At 46.1% G+C, this 18998-nt stretch overlaps 1 protein-coding gene across 2 annotated transcripts in view; it reads left to right on the plus strand.

Moving 5' to 3' along the window:
• Positions 1–18998, plus strand: part of Srebf2 (sterol regulatory element binding transcription factor 2) — a 57817-nt gene that overhangs the window by 28869 nt on the left and 9950 nt on the right. For both annotated transcript variants that reach the window (XM_050165576.1, XM_050165577.1), the window contains exons 8-14: positions 2019–2211; positions 2718–2899; positions 5366–5642; positions 7416–7585; positions 14995–15163; positions 16295–16412; positions 17182–17291. In XM_050165576.1, the coding sequence (XP_050021533.1) occupies positions 2019–2211; positions 2718–2899; positions 5366–5642; positions 7416–7585; positions 14995–15163; positions 16295–16412; positions 17182–17291 (1219 nt within the window). The remainder of the gene's footprint in view (positions 1–2018; positions 2212–2717; positions 2900–5365; positions 5643–7415; positions 7586–14994; positions 15164–16294; positions 16413–17181; positions 17292–18998) is intronic.

Below are 18998 nucleotides of genomic sequence, written 5' to 3' on the forward strand. Positions count from 1 at the left end.
TCTTTTTTTTTTTTTTTAATTTATTTATTATGTATATAGTGTTCTGGGCACCAGATCTCATTATAGATGGGTATGAGCCATCATGTGGTTGCTGGGAATTGAACTCAGTACCTCTGGAACAGCAGTCAGCTCTCTTAACCTCTGAGCCTTCTCTCCAGCCCCTCACCCAGCATTCTTGGAAACATTTTTTGTAAATATGATTCCGTTCGGCAAAAGTAGTCCATATAACATAAAATTTTGAATGCATGTGTCAGGACTAGGGAAAAATCTTGGCTCCAGTCCCCTTCCTCACCCCTTGTCAGTTCCCTAGGGCCTGTGCTTCCAGTTCTGTCTGCAAAATCAAAAAGACACAAAAAGCACATTCCAGTTTTTGTTTTTTCAAGACAGGGTCTCTGTAGCTTTGGAGTGTTTCCTAGAATTTGCTCTACAGACCAGGCTGGCCTCGAACTCACAGAGATCTGCCTGCCCCTGCCTCCCAAGTGCTGAGATTAAAGGTGTGTGCCACTACCACCTGGCCACATTCTAGTTTTAATAAGCAAACTCAACTTCAGCATTCTCTCCCTCTCTGTGTTTTCCCTTGCCACCGAGGTGAGACGAGCTGCTCAGCTCTGCCACACAGCTGTCCCTAGTGTGAGGAACTAAAACCTTTGAATCCATGAACAAAAGCAAACCTCCCCCTAAAAAAGTTACACTCTTTACTGTAAAGCATGGTTTCCATCATTATTGAGGTGTGGTGTGAACACAATGAAATAGTGCTAGGCATGCAACATTGAGCGCCTGAGATACAGAACCTGTGTTAAAAACCCAGATAGAGCAGGCCAAATTTGTAATTCTCTCTCTAGGACTCTTTGTTTTTTAGCCACGACATTGTTGCTCATGTACTCTACACAGTGGCAAAAATAACAAGAGACCCTGTCTCAAAAACAAAAAATAACAAAGACCCTGTCCTCTCTGTAGTCAATGGGAATGCTCCTTGATGTAGTGGGGGAGCTATGGGCTGTGTTCCTGCCGCCCAGCTCCCGGCCGCCTGGCTAGCTTATGCCCCGAAATAACAACACACAAACTGTATTCATTTAAACACTGCTTGGCCCATTTCTGTTAATGTATGTAGCACCACGAGGTATGCTTACCAGGAAGGTTCTAGCCTATATCCATTCATCACCTCTGCCTTTGAGAGTAGAGGCATGGCGTCTGAGCTCACTCCCTCTTCCTCCCAGCATTCTGTTCTGTTTACTCCGCCTACCTAATTTTCTGTCCTATCAGGGCCAAGGCAGTTTCTTTATTTAACCAATGACCTTCCTCTATCACCTTGATCTCCACATCTTCAACCCCAGTATGCTCTCTGTTGTTGTAGAGATCCATTTTGTAAGAAAGTTGACCTGGCACTCGGGAGGCAGTGACAGGCAGGTCTGTGAGTTCAAGGCTCATCCTGGTCTATACAGAGAGTTCTGGGCCAGCCAGCGATATACATTGTGAGACCCTGTACTCCTTACTTTTGTTCTGTGGGATATACTCAGTCAGCAATAAAAAGATTCCAATGTTTGAGTAATAGTTTGAATTGTGAACTTCTTAGTTTCCTTCTGGCTTTTTTTCTCTCTGACTTAATGATTTTGAATTTAAAACCCACAGTCTGTTTCTTGGTGTATGGATAAAAATAGTGTTTTAGGTACTTTTCTCTTGATGTGACAAAACACCATGACCAAGGTGACTAATTGAAAGAGAGAGTTAGAGTCTATGATGGCAGAGCAGAGAAAGGCATGGTGGCAGGAACAGCTGAGAGCTCACACCGCGATCTACAAGCAGAAGGCAGAGAACACACTGGGTATGGTGTGAGCATTATGAAATCCCAAACCCACTCCAAGTGGTGACATACTTCTCCAGTAAGACTTATCCTTGTACTCCTCCCTAAGCCACCAACTGGGAAGCAGATATCAAATGTCTGTGACTTCTGGGGGCCCCACAAAGTGCTGCATGAACACAGATGGTAATCATGCTAACCCTGTGTTGCTGTTTTCAAGGTCAAGGATGAACCAGACTCTCCTCCTGTGGCACTGGGCATGGTGGACCGATCTCGAATTCTGCTGTGTGTCCTCACCTTCTTGGGCCTCTCCTTTAACCCCTTGACTTCCTTGCTTCAGTGGGGAGGAGCCCACGATGCTGAGCAGCACCCATACTCAGGTTCTGGCCGCAGTGTACTGTCATTGGAGTCAGGTAGGTGGGTTCCCTAATACTGCCTGGGTTAGGCGGACTGCTGTGGCGAAAGGACCCTGTGTAAAACTGCATGGTGTATCCACCTAATCAAAATGGGGTTGGGCCTCCTACCCGCTTGCTTCCATCAGGGGCTGACCTAAGTTATGCATAAGTCAAGCTTTAGTTTAGCTGGGACAGGCAACTAAAGCAAATCCAGAACCTGCTTAGTTACAGTTACTGTGAAGAGGGATTGGGAGAGATGGGGGAAGTGCCTGTTTGAGGGACTATGTGGCATTATGTCAGGTGTGAGTTTGATGTCCTAATGTCCTTAAACTGAGGTTTGTGTGGCACTCAGTTCCATTGTGCTAGGGGATATAAAGATTTCTCTTTAGACTGTACAATTGTCTACTATTTCTTCTGAAAATGATGCAGAAGGCTCTTTGACCTCACACTTCTGGAGACTGTCAGGAGCCTTGGTGTTCACAAGGGGCCTGACTGGTAGTCTCAGCTGAGCTGCCCCTCTTTAGGTTCTGGGGGCTGGTTTGACTGGATGATGCCGACTCTCCTCCTGTGGCTGGTAAATGGTGTGATTGTCTTGAGCGTCTTTGTGAAGCTGTTGGTCCACGGGGAGCCAGTGATCCGCCCACACTCACGCTCCTCAGTCACCTTCTGGAGACACCGGAAGCAGGCGGACCTAGACCTTGCCAAAGTGAGTTCTGTCATCCACCTTTCTTCACCTTCCTCTATGCTGAAACAAGAACTCAGTGCATGTTGTTGTATGAAGTCCGGTGGCTGGTGCTGGGGTGACCTGTAACAGGCCCAAGGCAGTGGTGGATTGTGCACCTGTGCATAAGTTATCTGTGGACACTAGATGAGCTTTGTCTGTGGTATGGCATAGTGTGCTGTGAGTCTCGGTATAGGTGGTGCTGTCCTCACTAAGGACAGGCAAGCAGGCATGGCAGGACCTTTCAAGCTGATAGTGCCATCAGTAATGTATTAGTCACTTTCTTTTTGTAACCAAGTACCTAACAGAAGCAATTTAAGAGAGAAGTGTGTTTGAGCTCTCCTGGGAAAGGCCGGTGGTCACGGGGCAGGAGCTTGTGGTATGGTATCCTGACATCTCGGCAGATGAGGAAGCAGAGAGCTCATCAGTCATCAGGAACTATAAATGGAGATCACTTGCAAGATCTGCCACTAGCATCCCGCTTCTGTCAGCCAGGCCTTAGTCCTGAAGGTTCCACAACCTTCTAAAGCATTACTACCAGCTGGGGACCAAGTGCTGGACCACATAAGCCTTTGGGGGGAGGGGAACATTCACATTCAACTCTTGACAAGTAGAGGATATATGTGTCAAAAGTGAAGGATCTGTCAAAGAGAGATGGCAGTGAAGGCTGGAGGTGTAGTGGTCCGCCTTTGCCAAGTATTGACTTTGACTTGTAACTGAGTTCAGTTTTATTTGTGTGTGTGTGTGTGTGTGTGTGTGTGTATGAAGGTATACAGGAATGCACACGAGTACAGGTGCCCACAGAGCCAGAGAAGGACGTCAGAATCCTTAGAGCTGGAGTTGTAGGTAGCTGTGAGCCTCCTGGCGTGGATGCTGGGAGCTAGACTCTGGTCCTCTGGAAGAGCATCACACACTCTTAACTGTGTGCAGTCTCTCCAGTTCACTGATGAATCAGGGCTCAGGGAAGATTTTTGAGCAGGAAAATCAGCTGATGGTTTTTATTTGGAATCAGTATAAGGAGAAGTTATGGGGAGGAGTCTGTGGCATCTTATGACCCTGAAGGAGTTAAACATGCACACTTTGGGAGTCATGTGACAGAGAACAGTCCTGAACAACAGTTAAGCCAGTGTTTACTCTCCCTTTAACAGGCTGTCACACCTCAGTTGTAGTCCATTGGAGTCTGCTCACAGCCCCGGGTCCTAAAACACAGATGTGATGCTAGGGGTGTTCACAGGACTGTCATAGAGGCAGGTGTAAGGGTGTTTCATGATGCCTTTCTGGTGACTTTGTTAAGGATAGATTGGGAAATATGAACGGTACAGAAACAATTTAGGAGGTTCTTAGAATAGGTGCAATAAGAGATAAAAACCTGGAATTTAACACTTCAGAAAAGTAGACGTGAATAAGTATTTTGAGATGTAAAGTAAGTAATAACGGTGTTAACTCAAAGGTGGAAGAACCTGGAAGTTACTAAGGGCTCTTTTGAGGTTATTTGGAAACACTCAGATGCCCTTGTATTTGAGCAGTGACCAGGAGACAGGCTGCAGGGCCGGAACAAGTCAGCTTCCCTGAATGGGAGGCTGCATTCTTGCTAGGGAAGGATTTTTAGGGAGAGCTGGACTGATTGAGACAAAGGAGCAAAACCAAAGATATCCTGGAAAACAGTGAGTCTTCTAGGGAAAGAGCTTCTCATAGCCATTGATAACCTCTCTCAGTCACCAGAATCAGCAAGGTGCCATAGACTCCTTTGGGGACCCTCAGCTTGGCAGAGATCCCAAATTGAGGTAGTTTAGCAATTTAGCTATAAGTTGTCCTTAAAGCTGTGCTTCTTGGCCTTTTACAGGCCACAGAATCATAGGCTACAATTCTAGAGCTGTGATTGAGCAACTCTGAGGTGGGGCTCAACAAATTTCCAGAACCTAAGCATGTAATTTATCTAAAATCTAGTTTCTACCTTCTTTATAAAAGCTGCTGTGGCAGCCAGGCAGTGGTGGTGCATGCCTTTGGTCCCCGCACTCAGGAGGCAGAGGCAGGTGGATCTCTGTGTTCTAGACCAACCAGGTCTACAGAGTAGGTTCCAGGACAGCCAGAACTACACAAGAAACCCTGTCTCAAAAAAGAAAACAAAACAGTTGCTGTTTTGAAGTTTCTGGAAACTGCCAATATTTGCTCAAAGACAGAACACAGTCCTATTTCATTTAGTAAAAGGGTCAGGGAGTTCATCAGAATGTCTGTGGCGATTCTTTGTTGGGGGTGAGGTCACAAGTGGCTTCTTTTTATGTTTTTGTAGTTTCCCAAAATTTTTCAGAGTTTCTTTAATGGAAACTGTGTTTTATTCTGATAACAAACACGCTTTATTCTGATAACAAGGTTGGTAAAATAGAAGTGTCTGAAAAAAAAAAAGGCCACGGCCAAGACTAGTGACCATTATTACCACTTGCTGCTTTATAGGGAGATTTTGCGGCTGCTGCTGCCAATCTTCAAACCTGCTTATCAGTTTTGGGCCGGGCACTGCCTACCTCCCGCTTGGACTTGGCCTGCAGCCTCTCCTGGAATGTGATCCGGTACAGCCTGCAGAAGCTGCGCCTGGTACGCTGGATACTTAAAAAAGTCTTCCAGCGCTGGCGGGCTACCCCAGCCACTGCAGCTGGCTTTGAGGACGAAGCTAAGAGCAGTGCGAGAGATGCAGCCCTGGCCTATCACAGGCTGCACCAGCTGCATATCACAGGTAAGAACGGAATTGTTGCCTGGCCTGCTGCCTGATTGCACACCTCTCTTCCTTAGTTTGCTTTGCCAGAGTTCCACCTTGATGGAAGCCACTTTTAGTTGACTGTACCAGCCATCAGCCTGTGTTACACAATGCTATAGCTATAGTTTACCGTTTCTGTCTTTCTTTTTTAACTTACTGATTTTATGTATATAGATGTGCACCATATGTGGGCAGTGCTTTGTGAGGCCAGAAGAGGGCATCAGATCCCCTGAAACTGGCGGTACATATGGTTGTGAGCTGCCATGTGGGTGCAGAGAATCCAACTCCAGTGCTCTTAACCACCGAGCCCCCTCTCTAGCCAATTTTTTGTTTACCATTTCTAAGACAGATATCATTCACAGTGACACTTCTAGATTCTTCAGCCTGGCCAGGAGGCCCACACCTATAATCTCCGCACTAGGGAGGCTCAGGAGTTCAAGATTATCCTTGCCCAACTTGTGCTCCCTGAGATGCTGTCTCTAAATAAATAAATAAATAAATAAATAGTCAGCGAGGTGGTTCAATTGATAAAGGCACTTGCCACCAAGCATAACATCCTGAATTCAATCCTATTGATTCCCATGACAGGAGAAAACTAACTCCCTCAAGTTGTGCTCTGACTTATACACATGTGCCCACACAAATGCACACATAGAATATCAATAAATGTTTTGAAAAACAAAAGTGCTGCTTAGGATAGCCCTGAGGTCAGGAGACTGCTATTCCTTTTTCACCTCCCAGCTTCCATCTGAGGATCAAAGCAAGAAACTGTAACTGGGGCTGGAGAGATGGCTCAGTGGTTGAGAGTGTTGCCTGCTCTTCCAAAGGTCCTGAGTTCAATTCCCAGCAACCACATGGTGGCTCACAACCATCTGTAATGAGGTCTGATGCCCATTCTGGCCTGCAGGCATACAAACAGAACATTGTATACATAATAAATAAATATTTAAAAAAAAAAAAAAGAAAAAGAAACTGTAACTACATAAAAGCTTCAGGACAGCCATAATGGGTCCTTGGGCCTATACCAGGGGTACTTTGTCCTCTGATCTCATAGTATAGGCCTTCTACCTACTAATCCAACGTGTGTGACGGCATCGTTCAGTTTATATTTTCCCTTCCTGTGACGCATATGGGAGGAAGGTGATGAAAATAAAGTCCATTTGGTTTTTATGTTGTGTTTTTATTTTCTCCCTTCAAATACTTGGAAATTCAGACCTTTGTCAACAGAATGTGGCCATGCCATTGGCACTGCCTTGGAAAATGTTGCATCACACACCTCTGAGTTCTTTCCAGTGGCCAGCAATTCTAACAACTGCATTGTCACAGAACCAGAGCCGTGTCCCTGTCAGTTTGAGAGGTAGACGAGCACATAGCTAGTAACTTGCTGAGCCTGCATGCCATCTGATCACAAGGGTTACTTTTTTCCCCTGGCACCTCATGGATTAGTTACTGTGCTCACCACTGTGGCAGAAATGGGAGGAGTCATTTACTTTGATTCACGGTTTGGGGAGTAGGCAGAGGGGGGTTTCAGCCACAGGTGGAACGCTGAGTCAGACTGGGTCTGGAGCTGTGCTTTAGCCCTCAAAGACCCCTCAGTAACCTCCCCAGACAGCACCACCAAGTGGGAACCAAGTGTTCAAATATGCGAGCTTGTAGATGACAGTTGATGGATAAAGCCCTAGGCTAGAGGGCCAAAGAGACTTGTGGTTTGGAGATTCTGTCAACACTAGTGTCTGTCTCTGCCTGCCCTAGGGAAGCTTCCCGCAGGATCCACCTGTTCAGATGTACACATGGCTCTGTGTGCTGTGAACCTCGCCGAGTGTGCCGAGGAGAAGATCCCACCAAGCACACTTATTGAGATCCATCTGACAGCCGCCATGGGGCTCAAGACCCGATGTGGAGGCAAGCTGGGCTTTTTGGCTGTGAGTATCCTGTGATTCCTGTATTAGTTTCTTTCCCCATCACTGTGGAAAAGCAACCTAAAGAAAGGATTTATTTTAGGAAGGGTGTGGTCCATGGTAGGGAGGAGGAATCAGGGATAAACCAGAGCAGGACCAGTCTACAACCCTCAAAGTTACCTCTATATCTCTGTATCTGCTAAGTAGGCCCCATGTTCAAAGTTCCACCACTTCCAAAACAGTGCCACCAGCTGAGGACCAAGTATTCAGACAGTCTGTGGGTGATATTTCATCTTCAAGCTGTAATGTTTCTGCTGAGCACCTTCCCAGCCTGGAGCTAAAAGGCAGTATGTGCTGCACCACTTAGGGGTTGGTTTTCACTTGCTTTTCCACGAATACTTAGAGCAATGAAGAAAACGCATCAAAATGTTCTTCTTGCTGGGGTTTTCAGGCATAAAGCCTTCTGGGGACATTCTGGTGCACTAAGTAAAAGTTTCAGTTCGTAGGCATAGTCCCTTGTATGTGGGATTCGTGTTTTCCATCTCTTGTCTCTTTAGTTCACCCAAAAACTATTGGGTGGCACCTTGTGTTGCTCTTGGTACCATAAACCCAGAAATAAAAGCCAGGAGCCCTCTGCAAAGAGCTCGGGTCAGATGCAAGGTGGGACTGAAGTTAGGAGGCACGGCCCACTTGCCTGGCAAGGTGCCAGCTTGGTTTTCCCAGCTGGTTGATTCCCAACCCCTGTTATCAGCTAGTCTGTGTAGCATCTGCTGACCTCAGCCTTTCCTCTTGCTCTAGCAGAGACGGGTGCATTTTACTCAGCACTTTACTTTGCATAGATAACTGAATGTATTAGATATGTTGAAAATGGAATTGTCTTATCTCAGCTTGTTGCCAGTCGGTAATGAGGTGATATGCTGAGAACAAACCGAGAACACGCTGTGTGGTAACACGATTCATTGCTTCAAGTGGACCATTGTAGTTTACAGGACAGAGAACTCACGGATTTATTCAGCAAGTCCTACCTAACTCCTGTTCTGGACCAGGTACTCCCTGAGGGGATAGTACACAAAGCAAACGATCTGACAGCAGACCCACAAGGGTTCAGGCTTTCAGAAAAACACATGGGTCCATGCTGACACAGGGTCATCTTGTCACTCTGAAGGCCCACTTAGCTTCAGCTGTTGCTAATGCTAAACTACAGCTACCTTTAAAAAGGATTCAGCCTGTTTGAGAAGCACACATGTGGCAGCTGAGGATCAGGAAAACAGTTCCATTGTAATTGTCTCCAGAAGCTAGGGGCTGTGGCAATACCTTGTTGAAGCACAGGAAGATCACTTGTGCCTAGAAGTCCAGGGCTAGTCTGGGCAACACAGCAAACCTTATCTCAAGAAAGAAAGAAAACCACCCTGCCTGTAACTTCCTCTCAGTTGGCAGTTTAGTATATAGTTCCTTAGAAGCTCCTGCACATTAACATAGCATTATAATCCCCTGTGCGTAGTTGATTCTGCCTTAAACCTTGGTTTACCTCTTGATATTTTTTTTTTTTTTACTTAGAAGTCTTGAGCATCTTGTTCTGCAGAGGTAGTTAGCCCTGCTGAGGGATGTTTGGAGTGCTTCCTCTCGTGTTTGCTGTTACAAACTGGTAGAGGGGGAGTATTTTTATATTGTCACCCATCTCTGGGCTTCCTCATACTAAATCCCTAGTGACATCTCTAGTGACAGTGCTTCTGATGTTGCCCAATTTGCATAATCAATAAGGTCAGGGAGAAGAGTGATGGGTGGCTAGAATCACGACCCCTTTCTGTTTATTCCCTTTGGAGCAGCTAGATTAAGAGATGCAGACGGTAATGTAAGCATTGCATTGTGGATCAGATGGAAAGAGATCCTGGTAGTCAGGAGCCAAGAAATACTGAGTGTTAAAGCTGGGTGAAAGAGTATTCTGGCATTTGGGAGCCAGAAAATACTGAGTGCTACAGCTCAGATGGAAGAGTGTTCTGGCAGTTGGGAGCTAGGGAATGGCACAGGTCACAGTAAATGTAGCAGCGTATAGCCCTGCTCTAGGGAAAGGTTTCCCCAATGTAACAGCTCTGCTACAGCAGGAGAGAGCTTCCCCCTCCACTCGGCTCAGGAGTTCCTGAGTGTGTAGCAACTCTGTTCTGCTCTGCTCTCTCTATCCCCCTAACCCCCCCCCCCCAATCTTTGGCTTCCCTGGCGAAAGTATTATGCTACTAGGGGAAGGCTCCCCCAGCAAATGTGTTACAATCTCACCCTGCTTGGCTCCAGCAACCAACAAAAGGTCTTCATCCAAACCTCATTCAAGATTTGTTGGGAGGGAAGAATTCAGGAGAGTGGCTGCCTCTGCCAGGGTGGAAGAAAAGCAGCTGGAAACTGCTTCTTAGGGCTTCTTAGGGGTGGGGTTTTTCCAGGGAGAAGAGGGATTGGTAAGCTCAGGAGTTGGTTAGTTTAGCTGGTCAGGGGCAGAGATGGCTGATTTTAGAGCCACTGTGCTTCTTTCACTGGCCTTGTTAAACTTTTTGGCTCCAGTTTTGAGGCCAGGGCTTATTTCTTTCACTGACTGATTCTAGGGCCAATGTGTGTTTCTTTGGCATTGGTTTCAGAGTCAGGGTGGATTTCTTTGGTTCTGGCTGGGTTCAGGGCTAAAGCATTTCTTTCACTGGCTCAGCTCTCTGAGCCAGGGTGTTTCTTTCACTGACTCTGGTTTCAGGACCAGGGTGGGTTTCTTTGGCTGGCCCTTTTTCCCTACAGGTAGACACTTTGATTTTGGTAATTAGATTTAGTTAGCAAATGAGCCAGGCATTGGAAGCAAACAGGAGGACTCACCTCTGAAAATAGTTTAGACCAGAAGTTCCCAGACTTTCTGTCTGTGGCACTAGCGTTTTTATGGTCAGTCAGTAATGGCAGTTTGGTTTTGTTTGTTCCGTGGTTAGTAGTTCCAATACCTTAAAAGTATTTATGTCTTAACAGCTTTGTGTAAAAAGAGCATATGTGCAATTGAAAGAAGAGATGATGTCTTTATTTTTTTATATATTTCGAGACAGATATTTAAGATTTATTTTTATGTGTCTGGGTGTTTTGTCTGCATATATGTCTATATACCATGTTACATGCCTGTGAGCCACTGTGTGGGTCCTTGGAAAGAACATTCAGTGCTCTTAGCTACTGAGTCATCTCCAGTCCCTTGGCTCAGTTTGTTTGTTCGTTCGTTCCTTCCTGCCCTTCCTTTCTTTTCTTTTCTTTTCTTTTCTTTTCTTTTCTTTTCTTTTCTTTTCTTTTCTTTCTCCTTCCTTCCTTCCTTCCTTCCTTCCTTCCTTCCTTCCTTCTTTCTTTCTCTCTCCCCCTCTCTCTTTTTCTTTCTTTCCTTTCAATTCAGAGTCTCTATCTACCCCTGACCTTGAACTCAATACATAGATGAGGCTGAAGTCAAAGTCACAGAAATTTGACTGCCTCTGCCTCCTGGGTGCTGGGAATAAATGTGTGTGCCACCACACTCAGCTTGCCTTCACTTCTTAAGTATGGCTATTACAGACATGTTCCACCACAGCTTAGAGTCAGACTCAACACCATTCCCTGTTCCCTGCTGATTTTCACATACTAATTGCTTTTTAGAACAAGATAAGACAAGCAAAACCAATAGCTTCCTAAAACTCATCTTTGCAAAATATATGATGTCATTTAAAGGAAGGTAGTGTGGTCTGGCTTTTCCAGTGCAAATCTGGCTTTTCCACCCTGATCTAGTATTTTACATAATGTCCACATGATATTGAATATTTGTGTTTTCATCAAAAATTTTATATCTTACTTGGCTCCCCAACACTCGATGTGGCACTTAGGGTACTTGACACACAGTTTGTGAACTGTGATGGGGGAGTGGAGTTGGGCCTGGTCCAGGAGTACTGGAAAGCTCTCAAGACGTAAGCAACCCTGGGCTCCTGCCTGGCTTCTCACAGCAGGCAATTAGCAAATGAGCTATAGGAGAAGCTTCTGTGCTGCAGCTCCGGAGAGGTCTCCTGTCTATAAAATTTACAGGGAAAGTAGTTTTTTAATTAGGAACAGTATAATTGGGCTGATAAAGCTGAGAAAATTAAAAGAACAATAAAAATTATTTTCCCTTTTAGAAGCCAAGTTGTACTGTCTATCCTGGATTTATATTTCTTATTAGTTCAAACAACTAAACTCAGGTCTCCCCCAACCCTCCCATGGAGATTTGTTATTAGCTAGTACTTCTTTCTCTTGTTTATTTGGTTTTTGGTTTTTTTGAGACAGGGTCTCTCTGAAACAGTCCCAGCTGTACTGGAACTCGCTCTGTAGACCAGGCTGGCCTCAACTCACAGAGCTCTGCCTGCCTCTGCCTCCCAAAGTGCTGAGATTAAAGACCTGTGCCACAGCTGCCTGTAACTCCAGCTCAGGAGACTCCAACACTCTTCTGGCCTCTGTGGGCACTACACTCATATACACAAACACAAATAAAATCTTCAAAAATTCTTAAGGTCCTGCCAGACATAGTGGTACACGCCTTTAATCCCAGAACTCAGGAGGCAGGGGCAGATGGATCTCTATGAATTCAATGCCAGCTAGAGCTACAAAGTAAGATTCTGTTAAAAAAAATTGTGTCCTACAGCATGATTTCAATATTTGTTTTTTTTTAAGTTCAGCTTTAAAATTTATTTTTATTTAATAGTTTTCTAAACTATTTCTATAGATTCTTCTTGCCAGCTGACCTGACAGACTCTTGTGCTTCTCCCTGTTACATTTGGACCCCTAAGAACCTTTTTCATTTTCTTTTGGGACAGCTGCCTTACCTTGTTGACCAGCTCTTTGACCTGGAGAGTCAATTGTTGCTCAATTGTTGGAAGGTTCTGGGATGCAAGAGGCCCCAAAATTACACAGCCGCACGTGTGCACGCACGCACACACACACACACACACAGAGCCTTTGTTGTCCCGCAGTGATAGTTATTAGTTCAGCTTCAGTGAGCACTTTGAAGGTCTCAGCAGGTCACAGAGTTCTGCTCTGTTTGCTCTCACAGTACCTTGTTGTCCAAGCTGGAAAGTAAGTAAGAGACTGTGTCACTGTCTGTCTGAATCTAAATGAAGTGCTCTCCTGGTCCCATAAACTGCCATGAAAATGTCAGTCAGCGTCTGTAGAGCAGTTTAACCAGGCAGCTGTCCCCATGCTCCCCTTCGGAATCTCCCCATTGCATCCTGGAGTGGCTGTGCTATTTCTGACTCTGGCATTCAAGTTTTTTGAAGCTGTTACATTAGCTGATTGCTGCTTAAAGTCTATTAAAGGTCAGAACCATTAGACTACCAGACCATGAGATGGATGCCCTCATTGTGCCTGAGCGGAAAGGGGAGGTTCCCAGACCAGCAGCCTCTGAGTGAGCTCCATGTATGCTTCTTCTTCCCATCCACCTCTGCTCAGCTCCCTGTTCAGATTGAGTCGTCTTATAGACCAGAAACCATGAGTTTTAGAGTAGAAATTTTATCACTCAGAAAATGACAGAGCTCAGGGTCAGGATTGGGAGAAAGTTTCTTTAAAAACAACAAACAGCCTTGTCCTTGAGTGTGCTTTACACTGGGTCCTGCAGTGTTTTCCCAGCTAGGGCACTGGTGGTTTGTATTCCCAGAAGATGCTTTCAACATCTATTTGAGACACGGTCACTCTGTAACCTCCTGACTGACCTGGAACTCAAAGAGATCCTCCTGCCTCTGCATCCCTAGTCCTAGGATTTAAGAAAGGTGTGCACCACCATACTCGGGTCAACGTCCCTTTCTTATGAAAGTAGCCTAGCTGTCTATCAACAGATACTGATAGGATAATGATAGCGTACACACACACACACACCTGTAATGGAGTTATTCAGCTATGAAAGAAAACTGAATCATGAAATTTGTAGGAAAATTGATATGGCGTTTATATTCAACAAAAATTAATTCTATTAAGCAAAGTAGCATGGCTTCAGAGAGGTGAGTCCCACGTTCTTGTTCATCTCCCAGTGGGGGGGGTGTGAAACTAGAAAAGAGACTGGGCAAGCAGTGTTCGCTAGAACATACAGAAACAGGAGGCTGGGCTGGAGAGATGGCTCAGAGGTTAAGAGCATTGCCTGCTCTTCCAAAGGTCCTGAGTTCAATTCCCAGCAGCCTCATGGTGGCTCACAACCATCTGTAATGGGGTCTGGTGCCCTCTTCCAGCCTGCAGGCATAGACACAGACAGAATATTGTATACATAATAAATAAATATTTAAAAAAGAAAAAGAAACAGGAGGCTACCAGAAGTGGATAGGTGTTGGGGGGTGGGCAGAAACTGAGGAGAATCAACATGCTCTGTTTGAAAATGCCTTAATGAAAGCTGATCCTTTGTATGTTAATTTGAGGCTGGAGAGGCAGCCCAGTGGCTAAGAGTACTTTCTGTTCTTGCAAGTACTGGTTAAAGGCCAAGTCTCTGGTTTCTAGCACCCATACCTGGTCTCACAAGCACCGATAGCTTCAGTTTCAGGAGTTTGGACACCTCTTCTGGTCTTAGGAATACACATGTGGGTGCACATACTTATCACCCTTAGGTTTGCCTAGGGGAAAAGAAGCCCCTGTTTGGTATTAGCTCTCAGGTTGGGGCTCATGCAGCTAAGGCATAAGATTCTTTGTAGAGGGTTTTCAGAGTCACACATGGGCACACAGACATGAAATGGTCCTTGGCAAGGCTCCTGCTGCCTGGCATGGTACTGAAAGCTGCTCTGGGTGTGCACAGACTTTTCACATGCAGCTAAGAGCAACACAGTTTACCTAGAAACACTCTAAAGGACATGCAGTTTATTTTGATTTTTTAAAAATATTTATTTATTATGTATACAATATTCTGTCTGTGGTGCAGGCCAGAGGAGGGCACCAGACCTCATTACAGATGGTTGTGAGCCACCATGTGGTTGCTGGGAATTGAACTCGGGACCTTTGGAAGAGCAGGCAGTGCTCTTAACCTCTGAGCCATCTCTCCAGCCCAGGACATGCAGTTTAAATCACCTGAGAAGTCCCACAGTTGAGGGGCTGCTTGGCTAGGCACTCGCAGGGTCACAGATAAAGTTAGAGACTTCGGAGGCCCCTTCCTACGTGAGCATCTGTTGAAAACTAGCATATGATGAAAGAGAAGTAGACTCTGGAAGGTTCAGACAGGCTCAGCTAGACAGGATGTAGCAGGAACCCTGCTGCATGTACCTTGGCCCTGCTCCCTGGTGACAGGTTCCTCAGAACCAACTTTGCTGCTTTCTCTTGTTTCCATGAGGGGATTGTTTCTAGGGGTTCGTGCAGAGCTTGTCATCTGTTGACCCCCTTTCCCCAGCATTTCTTTCTGGTGACTGCACAGTAGCTGCCGCCAGCATTCTGCTACCTTGTGTCACTCCTAGTCCTTTTTTCCACAGAGCTACTTCCTTAATCGTGCCCAGAGTCTGTGTGGCCCAGAGCACAGCACTGTCCCTGACTCCCTGCGCTGGCTCTGCCACCCCTTGGGTCAGAAGTTTTTCATGGAGCGAAGCTGGTCAGTCAAGTCAGCAGCCAAGGAGAGTCTGTACTGCGCCCAGAGGAACCCAGGTGAGTGCTGTCTCCACTGCTCAGAGCTGGGGACAAGGGAGACAAGAGATCCAGGTGTCTCCATCTTAATCAGTGTTCTTTCCTGTCTTTTTTTTTTCCCCCACAAATGATTGGGTCTCATAAAGGTTAAGTAAGTTTCCTGAGGTCAAGCCTCCTCAGAGCCTGTCTATTCAGCTCACAGCTCTGCTGTGTGGGGCAGTCAACACCTGTGGTCACTACATAGTAGGGCCACACATGGTAAATTGTGATTAAGACTAGCTGTATTCTTAACCCCTGTCTGAACTCTCGGAAGATGGAAAAGGTGTGGGATTTGCTGTTCCCTGGCCTTGGGACCTTCCGGTCCCATGGGGAAGCAGACAGACATATATGGAGCAATGGAGCAGCCAGGGAACAATAGGCGGCAGGCAGTCATCAGGGCTCCGAATGGTGACAGGGACAGGGCTCCAGGCATCAGAAGGAGAGGCAGGCTTTCTGTCCCTGGCATGTGACAATGATTGGAGTTGACTGGCCCAGTCTTAGAGTGCAGAGGCTGGCAGGGTAGACTCACACAGGGAACGGTTGCCTCGTGTTGTTTTTGGAGAGGCTGTGAGACAAGGAACCATACTCTGTGAGTACAGAATGGATGCCAAACCGGGTTTTTTTTGGGGGGGGGGGCCTTTTTTTTTTAAATAACTGTTATGCAGTATAAGGATTATGTTTGACACCAAAAGTCAAAGAATAAAAAAATGAAAGGAAAAGTAACCTTAAGTCTTCTGGCAGCCTTGTCACAGGGTAGAGCGCTACAGATCTGCATTCCCAGGACTAAGTTTTGTCACAGAGAAAATGTCCAGAAACATTCCCCCCTCCTCTCAACTGTATCAGGCTGGTGATGCTATGCAGGCCTATTGGTAAATGGACTTGTCAGCCATTACAAGTTTGCAGGGCCCTTTATCAGTCAGCTTAGTCATAGCATAGCTAGCATGGGTTCTGCAGTAGAGAGAAGTGGGCTCTTTATAGTCAGGAGCGTTGCAGAGCCCCTGCCACCCTTTCCTTGCCTAGCAGTTGTCACAGAAACAAAAGGCCTCTGAGAGGTGGTGTTCACCTTTTTAGTTTCTTACAAGTAAGACCCATTTAACCCTTCTTTCTATTCAGCTGACCCCATTGCCCAGGTCCACCAGGCTTTCTGCAAAAACCTTCTGGAAAAAGCCGTGGAGTCCTTGGTGAAACCTCAGACTAAGAAGAAGGCAAGCGACCAGGAGGATGAGAGCTGGTAAAGTCCCCAGTCTCCTCGGGCAGCATTCCTAGACCAAAACTGTCAGCCAGGAAATGGAGCTCTGATTTAAACCCCACAATGTCCTGTTTCACCTTTTACATCCTTTTTCCAACGGGGGCAGTTGTCAGAGCAGGTTAGAAATTGGATGAATTCGCTTTGCTTTTGGGGACAGAGCAGTGAAGTGTTGAGAGAGACAGGCGTGAGATACGGAGAGCTCACCAGGCAGGCCCATCTGGCCCAGAGTGCTTGGAGACCCAGCTCTGTGTGAGCATGCGGTCTTTAAAGTCTTATATAGTTACTGAACATGGCCTTTCTTTCACAGATGAAGATCTGGTAAACAGAAAGGTATTAAAGTTACTCACAAAGGCCTGGGCCCTGAGGGAGGGGCAGTTCTACCTATGCAGTAGCAAATTTCTGGAAGAGTGTGGCATTAGTATCTAGTCTGGAGGAAGAGGAATCAAGGGTGTCCACTATAGAAGGATACTGGCCCTCAAAGTAGACGGTCCTGGTAGACAGAAGAATATCAGTGCTGCCTAGAGATGCTTGACAGAGGCTGGCATGCCAAGCATGTATATGGTATGCATGGGCAGAACTGGGTGATTCTGGGGTTGTGGGGAAAAGGAGCCACAAAGGGCCATTCAGTCTTGGCACTGGATCTGTAACAGCCAAGCTTAGAGATGTAAGAATGTATGTGTTATGTAACACCGTACATAGCGTATGGTCTTTCTGTATGTTATACACATGAGACCCTTTCTTTTCTTTTTAGTGAATTTTCCAGTGCCCTAGAGTATTTGAAATTACTTCATTCTTTTGTGGACTCTGTGGGGTTTGTGACCCCACCATTTTCCAGCAGTTCTGTGCTCAAGTCAGCCCTTGGTGAGTATCTGTGGGTGGCTCTGTCCAGCCCTCTGCCCATCTGATGTGGACCCAGAGTGAGTGAGGAGCATGTCCTGAAGCCTCCTCCCTGGTCCTTGGTTCTTATCTGTGTTCTCTAGGCTGCCCAGCCCAGTTATCCCTCATGGGCAGCATTCTGTGAGCAGAAAATAATGGAACAGTGAGTGGTGGAGTACCCCACTGGGGCCCTGTCCAGGTAGTTCATGTCAGGACCTTTTCCAGATGCACAGGACAGGCAACAAGAGTGAGTACCTGGGGCTGCTGGGTTTTTACCCTAACCACAGAAGCCCCTGGAGCTGGGTCCTAATGCTCCTGGCTGTGAACACTTGTCTGTGCATCTGTGCCACCCAGCTCCCCACTGCCTCAGGTGCACTCTCCCCTGCTGACTACAGAGCTGAGATTTCGCTCTCTACACTGCCATCAGAATGACAGCGCATCAGCTGCCACTTCTCAGCTTCTAAAGCACCTGAGGGTAGGGGTTGCCAAGCTACCCTCTGCCTGCTCTTCTGAGGGAGAGAAGTGTGGGCTCTGTTGACTTCTGAGTTGAGAAGAGTACATGTTCTTGCTTTTTTTCTGTCACTGGCTGCCCCTCACTGGTCTTGTGAGATTTGTGGTAACAGAGTTTTACAATTGAGAACCTGGGGCTCATAGAAGGAAAACTGTAGCAATGTAAGCATAGAATGGATCTGCTGCTATACCTCTTTAAGACCAGTCCCTATTAGACCTTACCTTACATTTACACTTAAGAACAAGCTGAGCCAGGAATGGTGGTGCATGCCTGTAATTCCAGCCCTTGGGAGACAGAAGCAGATAGATCTCTGAGATTTTGAGGCTAGCCTGGTCTGCAGAGTAAGTTCCTCTGTTCAGATACCTTGCCTCAAACTAAACAAACAGAATAACAAGCTGGATGGGAATGGAGAGGTAGCTCAGCCCTTGCTGCTCTTCCAGAGGTCCCTGGTTTGGTTCTCCTCACCAATATTAGCTCACAGCTACCTGTAACTTCAGCTCCCAGGAGACGCAGTGCCCGCTTCTGGATTCTGGGTACCTGTACTCATATGCATACACCCACATACACATAATCTTAAAAGAGAATAGATGTTTAAAAACAAACCAACAAGGGGCTGGAGAGATGGCTCAGTGGTTAAGAGCATTGCCTGCTCTTCCAAAGGTCCTGAGTTCAATTCCCAGCAACCACATGGTGGCTCACAACCATCTGTAAAAGAGGTCTGGCACCCTCTTCAGGCCTTCAGGCATACACACAGAATATTGTATACATAATAAATAAATAAATATTAAAAAAATAAAATATTAAAAAAAAACCAACAAAACATTAACACGTTATCGCACATCTGTAATCCCACACTGAGACACTGAAGCAGGAGGATCACCACAAATTCAAAGTTAGCTGAATGCTGAGATCCTGTTTCAAAAAAAAAAACAAAACCGGCCAGGCATGGTAGAACAGACCTTTAAATCTTAATACTTGGGAGGCAGAGGCAGATATCTCTCTATGTTTGAGGCTACTCTGTTCTTCAATGTGAGTTCCAAGCCAGCTAGGGCTACATAGTGAGACGCTGTCATTAACTTTTTCAAAAATCTAGCATTTAGCAAGGCAGTGGTTGTGGATGCCTTTAATCTCCACACTTGAGAGGGAAAGGCAGAGGCAGGCAGATCTCTGAGTTTGAGACC

This window comes from Alexandromys fortis, unplaced genomic scaffold, assembly GCF_014885135.2.
Source record: "Alexandromys fortis isolate MF-2015 unplaced genomic scaffold, M_Fortis_MF-2015_v1.1 scaffold_157, whole genome shotgun sequence".
Classification (NCBI taxonomy): domain Eukaryota; kingdom Metazoa; phylum Chordata; class Mammalia; order Rodentia; family Cricetidae; genus Alexandromys; species Alexandromys fortis.